Raw genomic sequence first — 26945 nt, forward strand, 5'->3', positions numbered from 1 at the left:
AAACCTGCTAGTGCCTACCTTACACAACACGGGCAGTGGACCTGTGCTCAGGAGTAGAGCGACTGCAGACAATTATTATTTTTGGTTTCTTTTTATTTGAGCGAACACAAAATATGATGTCACACTCTGCGCGTATGTTTTAAAAAACATAATTTAACATAGGCTATAAATAGTGCTAACACTTTTTAAATAGCCCACTTAAAGTGTTTATTACAAATAAATTACTAAATGCTTAAAATGAATAAATGTAAATGAACAAATATTTGCGTTACATTTACAATCCTGTGAAAACAGCACCCCCACTTCCCGTGCCCCTGGCCCAGACTAAAATGCATGTTTGCGCTGTTTTAACTGAAAACAACTTTTATAAACGTGCCCTAGAAATTACTGGTGTGCATCTTGAGACAAAACAATGGCACTGATATATTTTAAGATATGTCAGTGCCATTGTTTTGTCTCAAGATGCACACCAGTAATTTCTAGGGCACGTTTATAAAAGCTACTTAAATGTCCTAATTGAACTAAGGCCTAATCCTGGCTTAATCTAAGCCCTGTCTGTGAAACCAGGCCTAACTGTCAACCCCAACCAGCCAAAGGCGACAGAAAATGGTCCCCAGATATAACTCGGATCCATCCTTTACTATAAATAAATTACTATCTACCATCTAATTTGATCATCTACCAGGGGAAAATCAAAAGTCTGATTGCTCAGTAAAGTAACAGCACACCTCTCCTCCACAAACTGCATGATATGAGGTATCATCAAGTCCCTAACCCAAAGTATTCGCAACAGTAATAGTGATACTAATAAATTGAATTTCATTCTGCCCCCTTAGATCACGCTTTGGCTCCCTTATGTTTCGTGTGTGTGGGAGGAAGGGTTACGGAGGGTATGCTGAAGCAGTGAATCTGCTCTGGGCACACACATAAGCCGTCTGGTCTGCATGGATTCAGTGCAATCGGGACAACATGCGGCTTATGTACAACCAGATAGCAAATAATAATCCAACACCACGCTCACTGTCACACTCTGCAGGCCACGAGATCATCCAACTGACATAAATACAGCCTAACACGGCCCACACACACACAAAAAAAAATGGTGTAGTACACACCAGATATGAGCTATGTGTAAGCAATAATCTGTGAAAAAATGTGAACAAATTTGTTGCACAATAGTGGTTATGTTATTGTTTTTTTACTAGATTACCATGCTCATTTTTTATGTCTTATCTCAGCAAGGGCAGTGACTCCCAACCTTTTATTCTTCTTCAAAATAAATAAATAAATAAATAAACTTTTTACAAGTCATACCATATGTTTCCTCACCCCTTGAAAACCACTTCATTTTTATGAATTCATCCACATTTTCATCTAATAGAATTAAGAAAACTTTTAAACAGTTAAACAGTGAAATACATTGATCAAAAGTTAAAATTAGACTTTAACATATTGTTACAAACAATATTTAATATAAATGCTGTTCTTTTGATGTTTTTATTCATCAAAGAATTGTTAAATATATCATGGTTTCCACAAAAATATTGTTCATACAGTCAATTGTTTCGTTCCTGAATTGGTTAAATGAGTGAATCAATGACTCACAATATGGGTATATACAGAGTATAGTGAAAGATATATATGCTGTATAAATAGTGAATGGGTACAGTATAATGATAATAATTCAATTGACTGTTTATGAGTGAGTCATTGAATCTTTTGTTCAAATGATTCATACAAAAAATCTGATTAATTCAGGAAAGAGGTCTGCTGCTTTTCTCTGCTGTGGCTATGTTCACTATTTGCATTGATGAGCAAAAATGGAGAAAATAACTACAAATAGTGAGTCTAAAATGTATGTTAATTATAAAAGTAATGCCATTACTGTAGTATATCGGGAAAATGGACATAATAATTGTAAAAGAAAACTGACCTTAGAACTGATTTGAATAAACTTAACTAAGGTTAAGGTTAACTTAACTAAGCACCCAGTAAAGCACTTTTCCACATCACAAAATGGCCTTGTAATGGAGAGAGTGAGAAAATGAATAATGGTAATTGAAGTCTGGAGTCTGTATTATGGTGTGAACTCTGTTCACTGTCTGTTCATTTGAGTTTAGAGTTTGGAGCAGGAGCATGGTAATGAACAATCATGTTCCATCGTGGTCCATTGAACTCTGATGGGGCTGATACAACATCATTCTTGTCATTTACAGACCTTCCATGAGCGGAGAGGAACTGCTTTTGGCTTGATGGATTATAGATTCAATTTATTTCCTGCGTTCGGTTAACTGACATTTTGGGCCACAGAAAGAAAATGACTTGCTATTTTTAATTGACTTGCGTGCACAATGTTCAACACTGTGGGTTTATGGGAGATGTTCGGAAGGAAATGGGGTAGCGCCCTAAGCCAGGAGCGCTTCCCTCCTCCCCTTGGGGTGGGCGGCAGCGGGACCGACGAAGTGCTAAATTGCTCTGCGTGAGTGTGGTCACGGCTGAGCTCTCCTTGAGATAATGAAATGACAATTAATCCAAAAGCTGTTGCTACTCACTCATTTACTCCCTTGCGCTCTTGTAAGTGGAGGAAGGAAGAGGCGAGAAAACTACGGCCAACAGAGGAATGCTAAAGCACCTCTTTGGGACCTTCATTTGATTTGACACACAAACTCACATATATTGGAACCGGTGAACGTAGAAACACAAACGAATGAACGTGTGAGAGCACACGTGCATGATCACCCATTATTAGCCAGTGTTTTTATTGTGAACCCCAGAGAAGAACGATGCGAAAAGGCCACAACCAACACCAACTGCTCTATTCAGACAGGAATATAAGAAAACAAAGGTCAAAGTGTAAGTTTGGGGTTGTCAAAGTACAGTAGAAAAAGGTGCACATATGCTCTAAGCAGACAACAACGGTTGAAAGCGTCTCAGTATGACAACAGAGATATGAAGTAAATGATGATGAGGTGAAATGATTTCTATAAGGCCGACTGGGGGAGTCAATGAGTTGGAGAAAGCTAAAAAAGAATAAGAAAAAATTTCGGTTTCACTTTATTTTGATGGTCCCTTTAACACATTCGGTTGTCTAGAAGTAACATTGCACCTACATGTCTACTAACTCTCATTAGAGTGTTAGTAGACTGGTAGGGTTAGGGTTAGAATAAGTTGACATGCTGTGGAAAAGTTACTTATAGTCAGTATAGTGTCTGTTAGAGGAGCATCACAATAAAGTGTTTGCAGAAATTACGCAGACTGTCTACTAATACTCTAATGAGAGTTAGTTGTAGTTGCAAAGTTACTTTTAGTTAACAGAATGTTCAAAAGGGACCATCAAAATAAAGTGTTACCAAAATATCCAAAAGAAAATGAACACATACAGTACCACTTCCCGTTCAAAAGTTTGGAAGCATGCAAGTGGGGATTTTTCATTATACAATGACAATTTTATCAATATATTATTAAAGATATCCAGAGGACATCATATTTAACCTGTTGTTGTGATCGAGTAGATTGTTGAAATGGGTCATTTATTTAGTATAAAAATCCATTTAGTATCTCATAGGTAACAAAATCAAGTTTAACAATTATTTACAATTGTTCAATGAGCAATAAAAAGTGGCAACACAAAAAGCTACGTGCTTTGTACGTTTAATCATTTATTTATCATTTCAAATGATTCATTTATCATTTCATCTAAGTGTTTGCAACCACCATGTTTAAGATTATATAGCCAAAACATTGATTTGGTTTCAAGGGAATGCATAAACTGATTGCTGATAAAATAAATTCTTTGAATGCAAATGAAGTCAATTTGAATAAAAACATTCATTAAATGAGTTAATTATGCATGGCACCAGGATAGACAAAGGTATAATACAAAGCCATTCTGTTTCAACAAACACAATACTTAATACTTAAACTGAGCAAGTGAACAATCAATGACAATTTTTCAAATAGGTTAATGGTCTACCCATCAGGTAATTGGTACAGCATGTTGAAAATCTCACTGTGTGATGTCAACTGAATCTAATAAACAAACCTGTAACAATAATCGTGTTCATAGTTATCGAAAGACTCCTTTTACACACTGTACCAAACTGCTTTTTGCGTGACATAATGCAGTAGCTTTCCAAGAAGTCAATAACATACCTGATAATGACTGGCTTTTGCAAGCTCCTGATTGGCTGAGTCCACGTGTGATGAAGTGGTCTGAATGTAGTCTTCAATGCTGTCTGTGAAGAGAAAACAAGCATTAGCCTACTATTGTTGTTGTCGTCATGTCTTTTGAGGTATACAATGTTACAATGTGATCAGGTTATTCAGACTATTTCCAAATGATTTTCAGCCTATGTGCAAAACCTTAAAATTCATAAGAGAATGTGTGACTCATACACATACACAAAAAAAGAATGTCCAAGCATGTGTTGTACCAGAGCACCTTTATTAACATACCCACTCTCTCATTCATGTTCTCTTTCCAAGGGAGAAATGGATTAGAGAGCAAAGTGCCCAATGTTAACGCTGCCAAAAACTAAAGCTGCATTACATTTTGTGGTCTCAATACACCATCATCATAAAAGGCCATGTTGAAAGGAAGAGTTCAGCCAAAAAAAAGAAACTTCTGTCATTATTTACTCACCCTCATATTGTTACAAACCAGCATGCTATTATTAGTTTTTTTCAGTTGAACACAAAACTAGAGATGCCATACAACAACAGCATAATTTACAGAAACCAGGGACAGCCAAACAAGCAACATTTCATTTATTAGATGAAATTATAAAATGAAATACTAATATATAAATTAATTATTATTTTATTAAAAAAAATGTTAAATATGTTTTTTACATTATTTAAAAACAATCAAAAAAGTAGTTCTGAAGCCATACAATAACTTTGCATTTAGATGAAACCGCCCAAAAATGTCATTATTCACTGTATAACCTTGCCTACATTCATATTGAGAATAATAGGGCATCACATTAAATTACAACTGAAAACAGAAAATGTTTTGGTGTCAGATGAGAATGTTAATTTTTAGGTGAATTATAAGATGCTCTTCATCACAGGGATTAGCCTTGCAGGTTGCAGTTGTGCCATATGAATTATTAAGATTCAATTCTGCATTGTTTTGGGAAGCATTTACTGCCTTACTGGTCTGTGAAATGAGAGTGTTATTCTAAAAATCTGGGAAAGTACTTTAATGATTATCAGTGGTGTGACCATTTGAAGCATACACAAATAGTTGTTGCATGTCTTATAGTACCAAGGCAAGATTAGCTAATATTCTACTTAAGAAACGCATCACAAAAAGACATTTTCCGCAAGAGAACTGTGCTTAGAAATCAGCTGGAAACACACAAAGACTCGGTTATGTCCTTGCTTCCTTGATTCATAGGAAAGTCAGCCAATTATTAACTTTGAATAATCCAAATGAGTCGTCTTGTTTCAATGCGCATGTACGTATATGAGCAAGTGAGAACATTGATTCAAATGCAAAGTCAATTCCCTTCCCAATTAAAAACAAATGTGCGGTTCACCACACAGGAGAGCAGAACGAAAGCAGAAGCGGGGGAGTTACAGCGGGGTTAAAGCAGGGCAGGCTCAGCTGAGGGGAACACTGTAGACCTCACCTCCGCCTAGCTGGAGGAACTAATGAAGTTTTGTTTATCTTTCTCTGATTTGATTTGGTGCTGGTCTGAGCCGTCGCTGTGAGATGTGGAAAAGGAGGTGAAGGGGGGGTTTGCATGGAAAGAATTTTTTTCTTTTATTTGTCTTTCCATTAGGCAGCCTTTTTTAAATGGATTAATAAGACCTCTAACATGCTATCAACTTGTAATCTTTCATCCCACCTTCCTGCCATTCATTTCAACCCCATGTTGTTGTTTTTTTTCTATTTCTAGTAAGAGGTAAATTGCCTGTTTTAAATGAGCTGGGTGGAGAGCAGTCGCTCCATGATATAATTAAACCTGTAGAAGCTGTTGTACCACAACACTGACCGGCCAGTTGACCAGTTGCTGTTTGGATTTGAATAGGCAAATGCTTAAGAGATTGGATCATTATTGCAGTGATTGCATGTATGCATGTTAAATGTTTGGCAACAGTTCTTCTAACCCTAATTGATGGAGAGTGTGGCTTTTCATTTCTTAAACAACCACATAGGAAGACACATCATTGCCATATTCCAGGATGACAAAGCCAAGATTCATCAGGCTCAAACTGTGAAAAAATGGTTGGGAGGGAGAATGAAGAATCATTTTCACACATGAATTGGCATCTCTGATTCCAGACCTTAAAATCATTGAAAGCGGAATGTGCTGGAGTAGACTTTACAGAGTGCTTGACTCTTGCATTGTCAATACAAGACCTTGACCAAAAATCGATGCTCCTTTTGATGGAAATAAATGTTGTGATGTTATTTCCATCAAGATGTGCATCGATTTTTGGACTCTTAACCATTTGGCTTTTTTTTTTATTTATCTTGAACAACAAGATTCATTGAATCACAAATGTGAAAAATAGCAAGAATAAGGTTTAGAGTACAGCAGACTGGAACGAACAAACTAAAGTTTACACAAAGCACTATCCGTAAGTGTGTGTGGGCTGTGCGTTATTCAGGAAGTGCTCAGTACCTTCTCCGTGACCAATGTAACCCTTCTTCTGTCTCCATCTGAGACTACTGACATGTCATCTAAAACCAATATATGCACACAGAATCTGGATGGAAATGAGAAATGGCTCATTTAGAAACACTGAAGGGAGATGACACATCATACGGAGACTTATCAATCAATATTTCAATAGCGAAACTGAAAAGAGGGCTCTGTGCTTGATGAATCATCAGCCATGTCTGCTAAAGATACCCTGCAGGGCAACCAACCTCTTATTAGCGTCACTCGTGTCAAAAAGACATTCTAAATGGAATTTTATCAAAGTTATTGAGCAATTCAGTTCCAAAACTTATAGAGCCGCCTCACTGTTTACAGTCTACACAAGCACTTATCTTCAATAGCGACGTCCCAACTGAAATGGAACTTTGTAAGTGAATGATTGGAAATGCTTTTCATATAGCAACTCCATAAACTGTCACTTGTGTATGTGGCACAAATGGATCCATACACGAAGCACACAAGAGACTCGACTTGCTCAGTTGATTTCAATAGAGCTCAACAGTGACCGCCCATTTTTTTCAACTGCCTTGGTTGCAGAAGTACAGTATTCTTTCCATTCATGTTGTCCACAGAGATTTTAAAATATTCCACAATAAAGAGTGTTAAGCTACGAATCAGGTCAAACAGCTCTGAGAGGAAAAACACAATATTTCAAAAATGATTTCAAGCAAAAAAAAAAAAAAAAAACATGTACAAAACTAGGTACCTACATTATGTTATGAGTGAATTAATAACTTCACATGAAGCATTGGAAATGACATCATTTGAATCAGAAACAATGAATGTTAAAATTAAGTTGAAATCACACATACTTTTGGATTCTACATCATCATAATGTTTGTCTTTAAAGATTTATGCATTATTGTTAAAATGTAGACATAGAGTACAGTAATGAATGGGATTTTACTTGTCACTGATGTTACCGTAACACTAAGATAATGGCTTGATACCCTACAAAAATACAATACAATCAATCAATCAATTTTGGACTATATTTATTTTGTATCAAAAAATACATTTTTCTCAGTAGTAAATAAAAAGTACTTGCCATTTCCAGAGACTGTTTTGAACTTTATCACATCAGTATAAAGCCTGAAATGTTTCCAAGCTAACGTTTTGCTAAGTAAGCTAGATTTTGGAGCAGAAATAGTGTATATCTTAAATGTTTAATTCACCAACTAAACCAAATCTAATACAAAAATAAAAATAAAAAACGACTGTAGAGATGAAGTGTGTAGCACTGGGATCCAAAAAGGCCTGTACTGTTTGTGCTTTAAACTAGCTGATTCACAGGAAGAGCTGTTAATTCATTTTTTATATGCAGAGTCCTACTCTGTGTAATACAACCTTATCGACTGCCAAACATGGGCAAACAGGCTCTGAAAACATAATACAACAACCGTTGCTTTTTAATTTCCATCATCCTCAATTCATTTAAGAATTACAGGGACACATTTTACAATGACTCTAAATGAACAGGCTTGACGAGCTCTTATCTAGAGACTCCTCAGTTGGTCACTACTAAACACACACAAGTGCGCACATTGAATACTCCTGAAAACATTAGGCTATAAATAATTAAAGAATCAACCAATTAGAGAGGCACAAAGCTGATCCGTAAAACAAACAGCCAATTAGGTTGGAACACAATTAAGCATTCGTATAGCAGCAGAATCAAATCACCTCTTTACGGAATGAATAGGCGCACTATGTACACAGACAATCTTAAGCAATGCTTAAGTATTAAATAAACAGATGCAGCAAGATAGATGTGGCAATACAAGCACGCTTGAGGAAATGTAAACATGTTGGTAACATATGCATATGATGCATGAATTAACCATTATACAAAAAAATAACTAACTAGATGAAACAGCAGGATTTAGAAAACGTCTGCACTCTGCACATATGCATCATATCAGAACATGTCAGGCTATGTGCCAATGAAGTCATCCTACTTTAATGGCGTGGTCACATTTCTGCTAAATTTTATAGGCAAAATCAGGTCATTTTAATAGGAATCTGCGCAGTGGAAAGTTTCACGTGAGGAGGAAAAAGTTCCCCATTCAGATTTCATTCATGTTTAAGTTGGTCAACTGAATTCAACTGAAGTTGACCAACAGAAAGCTGCTTGGTTTGAAAGTGACTTGTGTGAGCTGTGTCGTATGCACTGCTATGCTATTGACATAGAATGGGACCACATATATTACTACATAATACCTTTACCAATTGTCGATTGGCTCTTTTATTTAGAAGGCGGGGCTTACTCAGTCATATTGCAGGTTGCACTTTCTCCCATTCGTAGTAATATGAGTGCACCGTCTTCGTATATCTAAAGTCTTTGACGAATTTTAATACACTTAAATTGCATATTCATAGAACACTGGCAACTGAGTTGTTTCATGGTATACAACAAGGCATAAATAAATGATAATATTTTAATTTAGTCGAGTATTACATTTTAGAGAAAAAAAAACAAACATTATAAATGTAATCCCCAATGTTAATTAAAAAAATTCACAAATTAAACATGATTGCATGCAATGAAATAAAGATGTGACAAACTTTTCAAGAACTGTGTTGATATTAGCTCATTTTAAATAACTATATTTAAAAAGCAGCCTATAAAAATATACTAAATATATAATAAATATACAAATTTAAAATAGTAAATATATCGCAATTTTTATTTTATTTTTACCTTTATAGCATAGTCCTGTTTGTGAGTGAGCATGTGTCACTTCACAATAGCTCAGCACAGCAACTAGCACAGCATGACTGGTTCATTCAGGTACAGTATGTCACGACGTCGTTCTGGCTTTGTCACAGAAGCCCACCTTTCTATAAAGTTGTGCTAAAAGCACCAATCCAAACTTCCTGCACCTGTTTACTTGCCTCATCTGTCCATCTCCCCCTCCTCTTTCAACCACGGCCATCTACAGAGACTTTATTCACATCCACCTCCTAAGAAACACCCTGGGTACATAAAGAGCAATTTAGCCATTTCTATTTCAGGCTCTTTTAACTCTAATGGACACTTAGCATAACTGAAATGTGTCATGCAGGCTTTTGTTTTGGCCTTACTTCATGCACAGATCTGAGGAAGGCCTGTAAACCTCACGTCTGGATGCAATGGCTTTATAATTTCTTTTTTTAAACATGCATCCATGAAATGTTTGTGTGTGCATATAAGTGTATACAATCTCATAACCATCAAAAAACATGATTAAGAGAGTGTTTTTGCAGGGCATAGTTCCAGGAACATAACTACAACCGCTTTTCATCCTTAAGCTGTGGCTTTAAAGGAAAAATAAAATCTTTGGGATGTGAAAGATGACAGTTGGAATTGCACACATGTCCTAAACCCCCTAATTCAAACGTTGCCATGTACTCAGTGTTAAAAAAGAGAAAGGAAAAGAGTATGAGGGAGTTGAATGGCTTTACTTCCATGAAAACTTTCAATACTGTATATAATCCACTGAGTACATCGGTTTCAAAACCTATTGAGCTGCCTCAATGTAAACCGTCTACACAAGCAACCAAAATGGAAACTCATAATTAGTGTTATTTTAGTAGCATTCGTACACTATAGTCTTTGTTAATATTTTGAATTCCATTTTATTTTTTATTTTTTATTGCACGTTTTTGTCACCTTTTCAAGTTTTAGTTTGTTTAGTTTGAGTTATTTAGAACTTCAAACAAAAAAATTAACTTTGGAAAAAATAAATAAATAAATTATATATATATATATATATATATATTTTTTTTTTATACAGTAACAAAGCATTTTTCAAGTATCTTTACTTCATCTGAGTATTTTTATTTTGTAAAACGTTACTACATTCTAACAGAATTTTACATTTTGTCACAACTTAATTTTGTCCAATTCACAAAATATATTTAAATGTGTTTACTTCATTCATTTGTGTTTAAACTAGCCTACATGACTATTTGTTGTTGAGAACTAACCTGGCAGTGGATCTGTAGTTCCCAGCATGCTTTGCAAGGGACTGCATTAGGAGAGTAAATTCATGGATTAAGTCTTATTTTATGTGTTTTTCAGTAAAGGGGAAAGATGTTGTAGTTTATGTTAATGTTTAATGTTCAGTTATGTTTAACAATTTTGTGGTTACCATTGTGCTGATCAGTTATAATCAATGATCTTAAATAATTTATTTTATTTCAACAAAACCAGTTATTTTAAGTTACAACATGAAGTACATTTTCTAAGTTGAATTGACAAAAAAAAAAAAAAAAAAAAAGTGTAGGCTGCTGCTATGATGTTGTAAAGTTAATAACCTTTTCTCTAATTTGGGTAAAATGTCATTTTTTTAAATTGGAAGAACTATTTTCAGTACAGAAAATATAAAATAGAAATATTAAAACATATACAGTATATTTATAAAATTTATATTCAAATATTTTTCTCTATAAACTAAATAAACAGTTATGAATGTATGTGAATATTTCAAATAATTTAAACACTGATTGAATATTATAATAAACCAACTTCAATGCAATGCATTCTGGTATCACCTTATCGACAAAGGATATTTGTGATGTTGTCCTACAGCATGATCAAAATTAGGTACAGTGGCATAATTTTGTGGAAAAGTATCAGGATAGCGCTTAAGATATCCAAGAATGTTGCCCAGATAGCACGGTTTTGGAACAGAACAAATGCATCATCTTTTAAACAAAGTTTGCAGGACAAGAAAAACAGAAAATGACAAAATAAAGTAAATAATAATGCATGTAGCGTAATGAGAAGTCCCAAAGTAGCACAGAGGAAAACAAAAATATATTCCACCTACCTCCTCAAGTGTCCTTCTAAAGGGCAGAACGACATTAATGGGGGTGGTTTATTGTATACTGTGCGTCCCACTAGAATCTAGCTATTTTGCTAGTCATAACTTGTGATAACCTTCAGCATGTCTGACATCATTTCCCTGTGTAAATGTTAAGTGTCCGTGCGAGGAAGATGTTGGGGACGAGGAAAGTGTCAATATGCCTTTTCTCTCTCTTGAACTCCTTATTGTGTTACTCCTCCATTTTCTCTCCTTTTCCCATGAGCTGCTGTTGTATTGTGACCGTGAGAGTGTTAAATAAGAATGAAGACTATGCAAAACACATCCTTAACCTCTCCTGAAGGAATCATAGTGTCTTTTCTCATCTGCCCTGTTGAATGTACAGTACACACAGGATTAATTAAAACAGCCGGAGGAAAGGACACAGGACTGGATGGGCACCAATTAGAACAGGAATGGGCATTATCCAACAGAGGAGCCATGGCTAAGGTCTCTGATCTTATGTAACTATTTCATAATCAGCTCTAAAAGGGTTTTACATTTGATGTTCTCAAACACATGACTTTTATAAACTGAAGTGAATGAAATACCAATGCAATCTGTGATCGACAATATATAGGGGAGAACAGGAATGAGTGGAACGCACAACAAAATTAGAAAAATATTTAAAGGACATTTAAGTTACAAAATGTAAATTGCTGCATTCTATATATAAAAAAAACAATTAATGAATTAGATTTTTTTTTTTGTAAAAAATTGGTTTGAATTAATGATTCAATCATTACTGGATGAATTAGCGTCTTTTGAATGAATGATTCAATGACAAACAGTCACTTGTCGCCACCTACTGGTGTAATGATTTAACTGATACAATCTATATTTGAAGTGTCAAGTTACCTTTTTAAAGGGTGATTTACCCTATTTTGATCGCTAGCATAGACATCAGTGTATACAAACTGTAAACATTTATTCCAGTACTGCTGTGATCATTTGAATTATTGTAACACAGAAATATTGATACTGTCTGTGTGGTTGAAAAGACTGTTTGTGAAGCTGTTTCAAACCTATACATGACAACTGCTCTCTCTGGATCAGCGGCAGCGCCAACGCTGTTTCACTGTGATTGTGTCAAAGGTTTAATAGACAGAATCAGTGTAATTTAGGAATGAGATTGCATGGGTGTTTGAATCAAGTTCGCATAAATCGTGCAGCTCTACATACTGTATGACTTTCTTTCCAGTCATATGGTTATATAGGCTACAGAAAAGGCTAAATAAAGTGAAAAGTATTTAAAATAGGATTAAATGTGTGTTTCCAACATCTAAGACAAATGCTCATGGATTACATCATCACTTGCGTGCGGGCCGGGGTCACATACACCTCCAAGAGTTTTTTTCACTTGAAATTTACCATTAAAGATCCACTGATATTTGGCTGATACAGATAAACTGATAATTATTTTAATATTATGGTTTATATTAACGCTATTTTGTAATACATTTTTTATACAATTTTTATTTATTTTTTAACGCTATTTTCCAAATAAATCTATTTAATCTATTGTTTTAAATCCTACAAGTGAATTTAAGTATAACAGCATAATGTGAAGTATGACAATGGATATGCATTATGAGATTTGCTAAATCTGCCACTAGCCCTTAATGTTAATAAAACAACAAAAGAGAAAATCACTCACTGCTCTTCACTGTAAAACTTCAGTAGCTTAAATAAGAATCAATGTATAATTTATACTGTACAGTGAAGTATATGTACTTTAGCTATGTGTTTTATTTTTTACATTTGTTATTCAACAGGCCTACACTGGCTGAAAAAAATAAAGCACTGTTTATTTAATTTGTTGATTATGTTGTGTATTTGTAATGTGCATCTTTGTTCTTATTTTTAATAACAAAGATTAAATAAATATTTGTATCTTCGCCCACTATGGCATGGTCTGTCTGTTTTATGTTGTTACCTTGTAAGGCTACATTTTTAAAATAGGGAAATTAGTTTGTTTGTTACTGCTCCGTCACTTGCTAAATGGTAAAAACAACATGAAAAGAGTCGTGATAAAATCATTAATCGTGATTTTCCTGCCATATCGCCCACCCCTAAAAGAGGCTATAACAGAACTGTGTTATAATGCCGCGTAAAAAATGAAAATAATAAACAATAAAACCTACGACAGAAGTACATGAGCACCTGTGACAAAATGTGTCGAAGTGGCGAGTCAGCTGAAATGAAGGATTCCTGTCCCTTCTATGACAACCTGGATGCAATTTTGGGTGCAAGCGCTTGTGCTTGTCTGACAGATGTTGTCGAAGGTGGAAGTGTACACATGCAAAATGCACAGAAAGCTGGGATCCGAGTTCTTTTGAGGTTGTGGTGTGAACAGCAAAGGGTCTGAGATCACTTCAATGCTGAAGAACCCACAATATTGTGAACACCAAAAGCACTGAGTTCACTTTCGGCTGGTTCCCTTTCTGGTTCACTTTAAGTGAACTGAGTTTGGTTCTTTTAAAATGAACTATGTGAAAACACCTTCAGTTCCTGGATCATGCTTCCCCTGTCTTTCTCTGCCGGTTATCTATAAACTGAATCTTTGAGGATCTTCTCTGATCTTAGTCTCCTCTAGAGGCCTTGCGTTGCAGAGACTAACTCTCTGTCTGTCTGTCTGTCATGTATTGAGCTAGTGAAGGTGATGTCTTGTTTTCTCCCCTGAAACTTCAGATCAGCACAGCAGGGGATTATGGGGTGGATATGTGGGGGGAGGAGTGATTATCAATAAAAGGCCAGACAAACAAGGATGAGTCAATAGACTCTTAACTGGAAACAAAGAGTCACAAACACACACACACACGCACACATAAGATCTCACCTATGGTGTCTCCTTGTTCATGCACCATGCTGGCCAAGTCCTTCATAATCTGATTAACGTCCAGCATGTCTCTCTGCAAAAGCAAAACAAATGTTGCAGCTCAGAGGTGAGTCAAGCAAACATCATAGTGCTCTAAAGAGGTCTTTCATGCAATCTCACGGTTCATGTGTTAGTTTGTAATAAATTAAACAACAACAAATACAACAGAGCGATACAAAAGAAAAGAGGACTTAATGGACATCAATTACACATTATCACACACAGTAGCTGATGCTTAATAAGAGGCTGTAGATCAGATATAAATAAAAAGTACATCTCATAATTGTATCTAATAGACTTTCCATCAGTTTTCAAATGTAATGTAAATAAAAACATAGTTTAAAATAAAAACAAAAATTAAACTAAAATACATTCCCATGACTCTCAAACAAACTAATGTAAAATAAATTAAAATTATACCAGTTAGCACATGAACTTGGGTAGCCTTTATATTAAAAGTAAATAAACTGAAACTAGAACAAAACTAAAACTTGATGATAAATTATGAAAACTAAATTAAACTAAAAATACAAATTGAAAATAAAATTTAAATAAATGTAATAGATAATTTGATAATAGATAACTAAAACGATAACAATAAAGATATAGCTCTAAAAATTGTTCTAAATTTAAAAGAATAGCAGTGTCCACCCCACAACTAAAACGATAATGTGGAGCATCATTTTTTCCTTTTAGATACTGTTTGGGAAGAGTCTTTCAAGCCAAAATCTAAATCCAAATCGGAGCCATGGGTTGATCATAGTATACGCTCCTTGAGACAGTCGTGCAGGAAAGCAGAAAGGAAGTGGAAAAAAGACAATTTACAGGTCTCGTACGAGATCTTAAGGGACTCCTATTGGTATATCAGAATGCGGTTAAGAAAGCTAAGGCTTCGTATCTTACTAAATTGATTGAGAAACATCACCACACCCCAAAAGCACTTTTTTCGGTCATTAACTTAGTTTTAAATCCCCTATAAACTCTCTTCGCTGGCCGTCTTTGGCACTAAAGGCAACTACTTAGGCAATAAAGTTTCTAATTTGAGAGCCCAATTTCAAGTCTCTGATCAGGAAATACCGACAGACATGAGTTCACCTACCCTCTGGACCTCTTTCAATCCTGTCTCTGTACATTCTGTAAAGGAAGTAATGTTTAAACTTAAACCTTCCTTTTGTACGTATGACACTTTACTTCCTCGTTATCTGAGACAATTATTTGATACTGTCGGCCCTGGGTTGGTGTCGTTATATAATAAATCCTTGCTTGAAGGAGCTATACACTCGAGTTTGAAAATTGCCTCAATTATACTGTACTAAAGAAACCGTCACTTGATGCCTTTATTTTATCAAACTTTTGTTCTATATCCATTGTGCCGTTCATTTCCAAGGTATTAGAAAAAAAAATATTTTTACAGCTTCAGACCTTCTTAAATGACAATCATATTTTTGAAAAGTTTCAATCAGGGTTTAAATCTCTGCATAGCACAGAAACCGCCCTTACAAGAGTTCTCAATGACATTTATATGGGTACAGATTCGGGAGATTCCGTCATTTTAGTAATTTTAGATTTGTCTTCTGCTTTTGATACTGTTGACCATATACGATTCGTCGATTCTCGTTTCTCGGCTGGAGCCTTACGTTGGCCTAGGGGGCGATGTCTTAAGCTGGTTCAAATCTTTTTGAACTAATAGACGTTTTTCTGTAAAAATGGGACGTTTCTCCTCTTCCCTCCAAAATGTATCTTGCGGTGTGCCTCAGGGTTCTGTCTTAGCTCCTGTCTTATTTTCTCTATATCTTCTTCCTCTGGGTTCTATTTTAAGGAAACACAATGTCTCATTTCACTGTTATGCTGATGACATGCAGATTTATATGCCTTTGTCTAGGAAAAATAAGAGTGCTCTAGACAGTCTGACAGCGTGTCTTGAGGAGGTAAAACCTTGGCTTACCAAGAATTTTCTATTTTTGAACTCAGACAAAACAGAAGTTATTGTTTTTAACCCGTCAGAAACCAGGCAAAGACATGATAAGGACCTTGGATCTCTAGATCTATCTATCTCTCCCCAGGTAGGCCTACGGAATTTAAGTGTGATGTTAGATAGTTCCCTCAAATTCAATAAGCAAATTAGTGCTGACATTAGATCTAGCTTTTTCTATCTTTGCTCTAGAGCGAAAATCAAATCTTATCTCCCCAAGCGCTCGTTGGAGACTGCAATCCATGCTCTTATTACCTCGCGCCAGGACTATTGCAACTCCCTTTATTTTGGTGTATCAATTAAGTCCCAAACGGCACGCTTACAGATTGTTTAAAACGCTGCGGTGAGATTCCTAAAGGGAAAGAGGAAATTTTACCATGCCACCCCCCTTTTGAGATCCCTTCATTGGCTACCGATACATTTTAGAATTGAATATACAATTTTAATACTGGTGTATAAATCATTAAATGATTTAGCACCTTCTTATCTATCTGACTTACTCCATTTTTATTCTCCCACTAGAAGTCTTAGATCTGAAACGAAACTTCTTCAGATACCTAGAACCCGGCTAAAATCAAGGGGAGACCGAGCATTTGAAGTGGCTGGCCCCACACTGTGGACCAAGCTCCCACTTTATATAAGATCGACTTCCTCTCTGTCTGTGTTCAAGTCATGTCTCAAAACGTATTTATTTTTTGTTGCTTTTAGCTTACAATGATTGTTCTGTTTTAAACTGTTTATTATTTTTTTGTGTTACTAATTTTTGTGTACAGCACTTTGGTCGGCCAGAGTGATAAACAGAACGATATCTTCCCTATCTTCTATGATATCTATCTTCTGGTGTGGACAGTTATATAGTTATCATTATTTGTATCTTTATAGTTTTCATTCTTGGAGTGAACAGGCCTTAATTTTCGAAATTAGTAGATTCTAACATCAATATTTCAAAACATTCAAATTTATTCAACAGATTAATCAAAATTGATATAAAGAAATATTGATGAATGAAAGTGTGCCATTGTGGCAAAACTATCATAAAATACTCAGACATAACTTTTTAAAAACATACAACATGGAGAATGAAACAATTAAAACCAAACCTCTTCCACTATTGCTGTTTCATGTCAAAATCCTTCTACACAGGCCTGAAGCAACATGGGGTTTTCTAAACCCTGAGTCTATCTCCTGCTCACAGGCCTTTTTGTCTCCATACACAATCCCCATGCAAGTGCAGCTGGGTCAGTGGAGCTGAAACCATTGAGCCATTCATCACAGGTGTCTGCAATTGTTTGAGAAACTGGCAGCCATCCTGGCTCTTGGCACAAACCGTCTGGCCGGAGCCAAAATGGCCCCTAGCAAATCACACATTTTTCTCTCACTGGTTGTCAACACCATAACAGAGCAACATATTTATTTTACCCACCAAGGTGTTAATGCAATTTAAATTTAGCATGTAGTAACAACAGGACGTAGAGTGTCATTACGTATGATTAGAAGGGAGGAACTTAAAGGATGGTGAATAAAAAAAAAAACCAGCAAGATACACATCAAGTTAGAGCAATCATAAGTTAATGTACAGAATAGTAAACACCACTCCACGGAGCTGCACCCACTTTGAGAATTGGGCTTGTAGCTAACAGGCACTGAATCCAGTTTAAATCAAAGCACAAAGTCATATGGGCAAACACAATTCAACACACTGAATAAAGTCTGGGGAGGAGAAAAAAGTCTGATGAAATATGAAGAAATTACTCAGATGACCTAAACAAACTTTACAGTTCTAAAACTTCCAGACAAAATGATCCATCCATCTTTTTTTTTTAAATATACTTTTTATAATTATTTTGTAACAATGTTAAAGTCTTTACTGTCACTTTTGGTCAATTTAATGCATCCTCTCTGAATAAAAACATGAAAAATCTTGATGGATGGATGGATGGATGGATGGATGGATGGATGGATGGACGGACGGACGGACGGATGGATGGATGGATGGATGAGACTCGCCAACATAAATAAATAAATCTATGGCTTCTATCAATTCGACTAAGTAAACACGAGTATGTTTGAGTTCCTTTATACATAAAAGAGCTAGACAGTGACATATTGATTTTGAGAGCACTCTGTGTCCTTCTGCCCAGGGGGAGTCTGGGTAGTCCTGGGGGCTGTGGTGTGCCAGTTTACATCATTTATAAGGGTTATAATAAGCACACAGCATTCCAGAGCTCCCATATGACCCAGAACCCACAGTTATTCTTCATGTTACTCTTTCATGAAGACCCCAGACAGTGGCCCTGTCCCCTGAGACTGTGTGCAGAGGAGGCAGCTCCACAGACCGCCAGTGCCACTTTGAGCAGTCAAGTGGTCAAGATGCGGTTCAGTGCTTTGGGTAACATGAGTCAACTAAGCAGTTGGAAGTTTCACAGCTGTTTTTTTCCTGGCCCAGATCAATCGGGGAGATAGATCTAAAGAGTCTCGAAACTATGACAACTTATTTTGTGGCTTATGTCCCTGGTTGACCTAAGGGGTAAACACCATTTTCAGTAACCAGTAGAAGTTTATTTTTCTTTCCACACTGGCATTTGTTTTCTTGTTTTAAGCATAAACATAAAAAAGAAAATGAAAAGAAAAAGAAAAAGAAAAAAATGGCATTTAAAGTAAAATGTGATTTCTTTATTCTTTGTTTTAAAAGGGAATATGGACATTAATTAACATGAGCACTCAAGTCCATCATGTAAATGTTCCAGATTTAGCCATACAGGCTAGTTTTCATCTAGCCTGACTTCGTCATACTCATATTCTAGTCAGAATGTGAGTCTGATACCGCTCCATAGAGATTTGATTATGGGGCCTGTCTCAACCGAACTAGGAAGAAAAAACCCTCTGCACTCAATTGGATAGACCTACAACCAATCAGAGCAACGGAGAAAATGACGCATGTCCTTCATTCATATTTTCAACTCTGTTGTCATATCTGTTCCTCTTTTAAAATGAATGCGCTGTCGATATCTTCTATAACAGACGCGATGGCGGAATCTACACATGATGTTTCATAAACAAAGTTCGGGAGGAGCACGTACAAATAATCAATCCAATATCAACTTGTCATCAAACAATACCATGTCTAACGTTACCGAGGAAGCATATTCACTCTGTCAACTTGCCTAACACTCCTTGACAGTTTTTCAGCATCCCTCCACCACCCCGAATCCTCACTCTTGTCTTGTTCTCTCACAACCAGGAACACGGGGGGAGTATGGCTACCGAGCCCACAGCCCTCTCCTCGGACAGCACGTCATATACGCATTTATTCTATCTTACTTATTTGTGTGAACTCATGACATCTTATATAGCCTACGCATTTATTCTATCTGACTTATTTGTAAATGTGAACTCGTGAAATCTCAATTCTCCAGCTGCAGTCGTCTTTGTTGTAAACTAATTCAAATCAAGCGCTCATTGGTGACGCAACCGCAGACCATCTGTCCATCATCGATTAAAGCCCGCCCTGGCAATTTGATTGGCTCGGCCTTCTAGGAGCCGAGCATAATTACTCCTCAATGGATCGAGTCCAGACCGAACTTCCCGACCAAAAAATGTTGTGGGCGGGGTTCGGGCTGGCACCCAGGCTAGTTTTCATCTGTAGTCACTGGCAGGTTGATGGTAAAGAAAAAAAAATTGGTTGAATTTATTAACAAAAATAGACATTCTTAGAATGAAATAAGATTCACTAGAATGTTGTTGTATATTTCTAAAAATATCTGAAGTAATTTTAGGTTAAATGAGTGTTAAATAATAATAATAATAATAATAATAATAATAATTATTATTATTATTATTATTATTATTATTATTATTATTATTATTATTATTATTATTATTATTATTATTATTATATATATATATAAATATATATATATATATATTTTTTTTTTTTTACTAGCCAAGGTATATATTGAAGGTGTTTAGATATGTTTTTACCAAAAACAAGATAAGTATTTTTATAATATACACAGCCTTTCAAAAAAATTGCTCACCAAGGCTGCATCTATTAGTAAAAACAGTAACATTGTGAAATTATATTACAATTTTATATATATATATATATATAATTTATTTTTATTTTTTTGTAATTTATTCCTGTGATGCAATGCTGAATTATTAGTAGCCATTTTTATTACACCATTAATTAGTGTCACATGATCCTTCAGAGCCGAATTGAGGCTCAAGAAACAATATAGTTATAGTGTTATTATTAACAATACTGAAAACAGATAAGCTACTTAATTTTTTTTTTGTGGAAACCGTGATATATATTTTTTAACGATATACAGTAAATGTCTTTATTGTCACTTTTGATCAATTTAATGCATTTGTGCTGAATAAAAGTATTAATTTCTTTTTAAGTTTTACTGTTTTTACTAAATGTTACTGACCCCAATGCTTTGAATGGTATTGTAAAAATATTATTGTTACTACTGAGATGTATGTATGTATGTATTTGTTTATTTATTTACATTATAAATATAGTCAAAATCTATAATATAAAAATGTTCCATCTTTTTAAATTCATTATTAATGACATTGGAAATTTGAATAATTTTCTGACAAACAGGAATTGTGCTTGAATTTAATTTCCAAAACCTAGCCATCTTAATGTTGAACAGCAAAAGACAGTCCAAGAGTCATGTGGATCACATCGATGCTCTTTTCCCTTGTGCTGCGATTAACTTGCTCATGTCAAACATCATCCTGTTTTTATTTAGAAAACGAAAGATAGAGACAGAGATAAAGGGACAGAGAGAGAGAGCGGCAACAGGAGTCTGATAGGACTCAAGGGGTCTTCCTTTGTTTCATTAGATACAAAATGTCAGACATCTGCTGCATCTGACACACAGGTCTGCGTTGCACCGCAAACGCACACACACTTCAGCGAGAGCCGCTGACAGGAACCGCAGCAGCCACACAATTAAATGTGTGGACTGATAAGACTATAGATGTCTTGGAAAAAACTCACTCCCAAACAGAAGATGACTGGCACTTCCATGAATGCAACATGCCAGGAAGTTTTGCAGGAGCACAGACGGACAAGAGCGAATGTGAGAGTGACAGCAAGCCATCAGAAGGCCTATCTAAGACAAGAAAACACTGAGGAAAGCTCAGAGAGAAAGATATGTGAAGAGCTGTAGTGATGGACTGACTTTACCGCAGGGCAGCTGAGGTTTCCCAGTGAATTGAGAGATTATTTGTGGTTTGTGTCCACTTTAAAAATTGCTGACAGGTGATGGATGGACAAGATGTGTGAAATATTGTGAAATAATCTTATAAAGTCCAATATGACATATTTTATCTCTCAAGTCAAAAGAGAGCCCTCTTGTGTTACTGGTAAAAGATGCAGAAACATTACTGCTTTTGCAGTCCCCAAAAAATCACCAGCCAATCAAACTTTGTTTTGAATTAAATAAGAAATAATTTTGCAGATTGCTCCTAGCATCACTAAACAAAAGAGCAAATAACTGTTGTTTTCGGTCAGGTTTCATGAACAGTATCAATCTGAAGCTTAAAAAAAGAAAAAAAAAAGTTTTCGGAGAGTGAAATAAAGCTGAAATAAAATAAAATACATAAATTAGATGAAAAACTTAAATGTAAAAATCAAATATTAGAAATGCTGACAAGGCAACAAACTAAAATAAATCATATTAAGTTAAGTACTAAAATGACTAAAACAACAACAACAACAAATTATATCGAAATTACATGAATAACAAATGACAAAAGCACAAGACAAAATTATTCAAACTAAAAGTAGAATGAAACCTAAAAATATAAAAATAAAAGCAAATTCAAAAATGTTAACAAATACTATACAAGTATATAAATAATACTAAAATAACACGGAACAGTGCCAAATAATCATGGGGTTTGCACCTTTCCACTTTTTGGGAGATTAACCAAAAAACGGCCTACTTCTTGTTATCTGCATATTAAGCTTGGATAAAGTAGGGAAAAAGTAAGGAGAAAGTATTTCAACAGTGAAACAAAATGACACACATTACCTTTAAAATACAATATAGGGTTGCAGTGGATGAAGCTCAGGGCTGGTAATTGAAAGGCAAGGCACTTAACCCCAGGTTGCTCCAGGGGGATTGTCCTGTAATAAGTGTATTTTTAGTCTTTCTGGATAAACACATCTGCTAAATGTCTCCTTTAATTGAAAGCACACTATTATTGCTAAAGCTAACACAATGAGGCAGCTCTAAACAAAATAAATGTCTCTTAATAAAGAATATATTGGCTTTGGTCCGAGTTTCTGTACACTGGCAGCGTCATTGATAAAAGGTGATGATCTAAAAGAAAAAAAAGGCCCCAACAAAATGACTGGGCACAGGCTCAAAATGTTTGTTTTTTTTGGACCTGAAGGCTTTAAATGTCCCTGTGATTCTCCTCACAAGCCTAACAGTAACCATTATGTAAACACACACACACACACACACACACACACACACACACACACACACACACACACACACACACACACAATTAAGCAATAACATCCAGGATGCCTTGCGCGTAAGAGAGGTCAGATGTTCAAATGTTCAAATGCATGTGTGTGTCTTGAGTTCCCGTTTGCGTTTGACTGTAACAGTGTGTCCATGGTCTTGTTCTTGTTTTGTCTTGTCCACGATGTGCAAATAACATAATGGAAAGAAGTTACACATGAGCAGTCTTATACAAGAACAGTCAAAAGTGAAGTATAGGCAATAAGAAAATATTAACCAAGGCCACTTTAAATCATTTATGATTTAGCGCTTCACTTTTGAGGAAAATTTGCTAAGGATGTTGTTTAAAGGATAGTACATTTAATGTATTACAAACAAGTGCATATTATTCTCTGGAAGCCGGGCTAAATGAATAAACACTGTTATTGCACTCCTGACAATGGGTCAATCCCGCAGTAACTTCTCAGACATATGCATCATTTTATAATAATATATAAATATTTATTAAATAATAACAAGCTAAATTTACCTAACAATATATATTGAACTTATTTCTCATCCCACTGGCAAACCATTTAACCATCCATCCATCCATCCATCCATCCATTCATTCATTTAGCTTTGAATTACTTGCAATGCGTACTCCTAAAAGATTTACCCCTTCACAGGAAATAAGAATGGACCACATCCAGCATGTTGAAAAAGGAACACATGGAATAAAATACTGTAACTTGAGGTGAAATAAAATTCCCTTATATAAAGGTGATAACCTCATTGCAGTAAATATCACAGTAAAATGAGCTATGGTCAAGCAACAATGCAGTGTTTTTATGCATTTATAAGAGCCAAATTGTGCCCTGGATGATGCTGACGTTTTGCGCTGGGTGAAGATAATGTGATATAACTACCCTCTGTGTTTCTGATTTCAAGTCCTGAACTAAACGCAGCATGTATCAAAGCTTCCCTGGGGCTAACAACCTGAAATCTCCATATTTAGAAGCTGCCAGCTGGGCATGTGTAACTCCAAGAGTGGGTTAGAAAGTATAGCGTGAACTGCAGTGATAGAATGAGAAAAGGAAACCTAGAACAGTCAGTTGGTGGTTGATAGCTTCATAATAGCTTGCGAAAAAGCAGTGTCCCCTCACACTGCTACACAATCAGCTCTGAGAGCTCTGACCATCAGAAATAAGTGAGAGCACCAGTAGTGAAAAAAATACCAATATATGGAACATAATATATATTCAATATATGTGTATATGTATATACACACATACAGTCATGAGAAAAATAAAGGACACGCTATTGAATTCTAGGATTTTATGTATCAGGACATAAAAATCACCTGGTCCATGGCAGGTCTTAAAATTTGTTAAACACAACCTCAGATGAACAACGCATGTCATTATTTATTTAATAAAAACTAGGCCCAAATGGAAAAGCTATGGTTGAGTCATCCTTACTGCTTCCTTAGGAATTAAGAGTGTAAGTAGCAATCAGGTGCTGCTATCAAATGCCTTTGATTAATAGATCATCAGCAAGTGTGATCAGTGATCACCTCTATAAAGCAGACGTTCTATAACCTCTATAAAAACATTCAAAACCATGAATGGATGTCCCAGCAAAGTTCACCCTAAGGTCAGACAGTGCAATGCTCAGAGAAATCGCAAAACACCCAATACCTACACCTCGGACTCTACAAGCCTCAATTAACATTTTAAAATGTTAATTGAGGCTTGTAAAGTTTATGGCAGTGCAATTAGAAAAAGACAGGACAAGTGTGGCATGTTTGGAAGGGTTGCCAGAAGAAAGCTTCTTCCCTCTAAAAAGAACATGGTGGCACGGCTTAGGCTTGCAAAGTTGCATCTGAACAAACCTCAAGACTTCTGGAACAATGTCCTTTGGACAGATGAGACCAAAGTGGAGATGTTTGGCCATAATGCACAGTGCCAAGTTAGCCTACTAAAGCAAACTAAACACAGCATATCAGCACAAACACCTCATACCAACATGCTGATGAATGGTTGATGATTTTTGGCTTGTTCTGCAGCCACAGGACCTGGCCACCTTGCAGTCATTGAGTCCACCACAATCTCCTCTGAATACCAAAGTATTATAGAGTCAAATGTGAGGCCATCTGTCAGATAGCTAAAGCTTGGCCGATATTGGGTCATGCAATGGGACAATGATCCCAAGCACACTAGCAAATCTACTACAGAATGGCTGAGAAAGAAAAGAATCAAGGTGTTGCACTGGGCCAGTCAAAGTCCAGACCTCAACCTGATTGAAATGCTGTGGCAGGATGAGCTGTGCATAAACAAATGCCCGCAAACCTCAATGAACTGAAGCAACATTGTAAAAAAGAGTGAGCCAAAATTCCTCAAGAAAGAGGCAAGAGACTCATACTATCATACAGAAAACACCCTCTTTTTCTATTTTACCCCAGTTAATTTCAAGATTTACTGCCCATCAAGTACAATGCAAATGTGCTGGGAATGATAAACCTTGGTGAAAATGGTGAGGTGAGAATATCATTAAGTTTTGGTACAGGATAAAAGTTGCTCTGGCCTGTGTGAGGAGCTAATGCGTGGGTGAAACACACAAATGAGGTGACGCACTGGAATATCAGATTATGGCTGTATCATAAATCATCACAGGTACTCTACAGGTCATATCTACAACAATACATAAAAAGAAAGCATGCCCGGTAAGACAGACAATTCTTCACAGGTGAGGTTATATTTTTTCAGCATTCTACCTCACAAAGATAATTGACCAGTCTATGATGCTGCCATAAGTGGAGTTTAATCATCACAAAAATGACACAAAATGAACTTGAGGGTTGAAAAGATATGTCTGCGTAAACACTTTCAACACTTTCAAGGCCTGCATACCCAATCTATCTGCCAACTGAAAATTCATTATCATAAAAAAAAGATGTGATAATGTTTTTTTTTTATTTTCAGTAAAAAAAAAGAATAATAAAAGAATAAAAAAGAATAAAAATTGTTGTCAAGAGAGAAAACAATAGAAGTATAAAAATGTACATATGATTTACAGAAATACTGTTGAAATATTTGATCTAAAGTAAATTACAGCTAAGTCACCAATATATATGGCAGAATTTTTGGGTGGGGGTTTATACCAAAACTGTGGTTATACCAAACAAAAAAAAAGTGAATTGTTAATGCTAATAATAATAATAATAATTATTATTATAATATTAATAAATAAATAAAAATGCATTCCTTAAATATCTTCAAATATTTTACAACTAAATAAATGTTGCTTTAAGAAGGACACATGCAAAAACTGCTCTACGACTTTGATTGGTCATTATTTTCACGCTCTCAATAGAAATGTGATTGGCTATAATGCACAACGCTGCAAAACGTGTTGTAAATAAAAACACAAATATGTAAAGGAGCCTTACGGTACTACCAAATTCTGCAGAAAGACCTCCTACAGAGAGAAATGTCACTATTTTTACAATGAATTACCGGAAACCACATCTACTACTTTTTACCATAACTTTAACAGAAGACAGCTGGAGAAGAGAACATTTCTTCACACAGCAGAGCACTGGTGTGGTAATTCAAATAAATGTAGCTATCATTCAAACTAAATAACTTAATTCTAAGCAATACTGTTTGACACCCTGACTCCTTTGTGTCACTTCATTAAAGGCTCTGCAGTGTTGAATGGCTATCTCAAGTGCACTGCTTACTTCAATGCCACATCGATGCACTTTTTAAATGCTATATGAAATACATATGCTGCAAATGTGTTAGTCATCATTTGCTTGAAGCACTTGTCATTACTCTAGTCATCCATCCGTCCACCCCTGCTGCACATCTCCTCAGAAGCCCCGTCACCCAAACGGAGCCTACAGCTGTTCTACCTTTCCAAAATGCCAGTCTATCTCTCAGTCAAACTCTGAGACCAACCCTGTGTGAATGCCACAACGGCTGCATCAACATTTACTGTCATGTTTGTGTTTTTTGGGCTGTTGTAGAGACTAAATCGTTGAAAAGAAAAACGGTCTGCATACCAAATAAATAAATGTGTGTGTAGTTA

General features: G+C 35.7%; 1 protein-coding gene across 1 annotated transcript in view; it reads right to left on the reverse strand.

The window, feature by feature from the left end:
* Positions 1–26945, reverse strand: part of tsnare1 (T-SNARE Domain Containing 1) — a 131956-nt gene that overhangs the window by 21542 nt on the left and 83469 nt on the right. The window contains exons 9-10 of the mRNA XM_081388397.1: positions 14361–14433; positions 4153–4235 (exon numbers count right to left, since the gene is read on the reverse strand). Of these exons, the coding sequence (XP_081244523.1) occupies positions 4153–4235; positions 14361–14433 (156 nt within the window). The remainder of the gene's footprint in view (positions 1–4152; positions 4236–14360; positions 14434–26945) is intronic.

This window comes from Scardinius erythrophthalmus, assembly GCF_964197995.2.
Source record: "Scardinius erythrophthalmus genome assembly, chromosome: 16".
NCBI classification, from domain to species: domain Eukaryota; kingdom Metazoa; phylum Chordata; class Actinopteri; order Cypriniformes; family Leuciscidae; genus Scardinius; species Scardinius erythrophthalmus.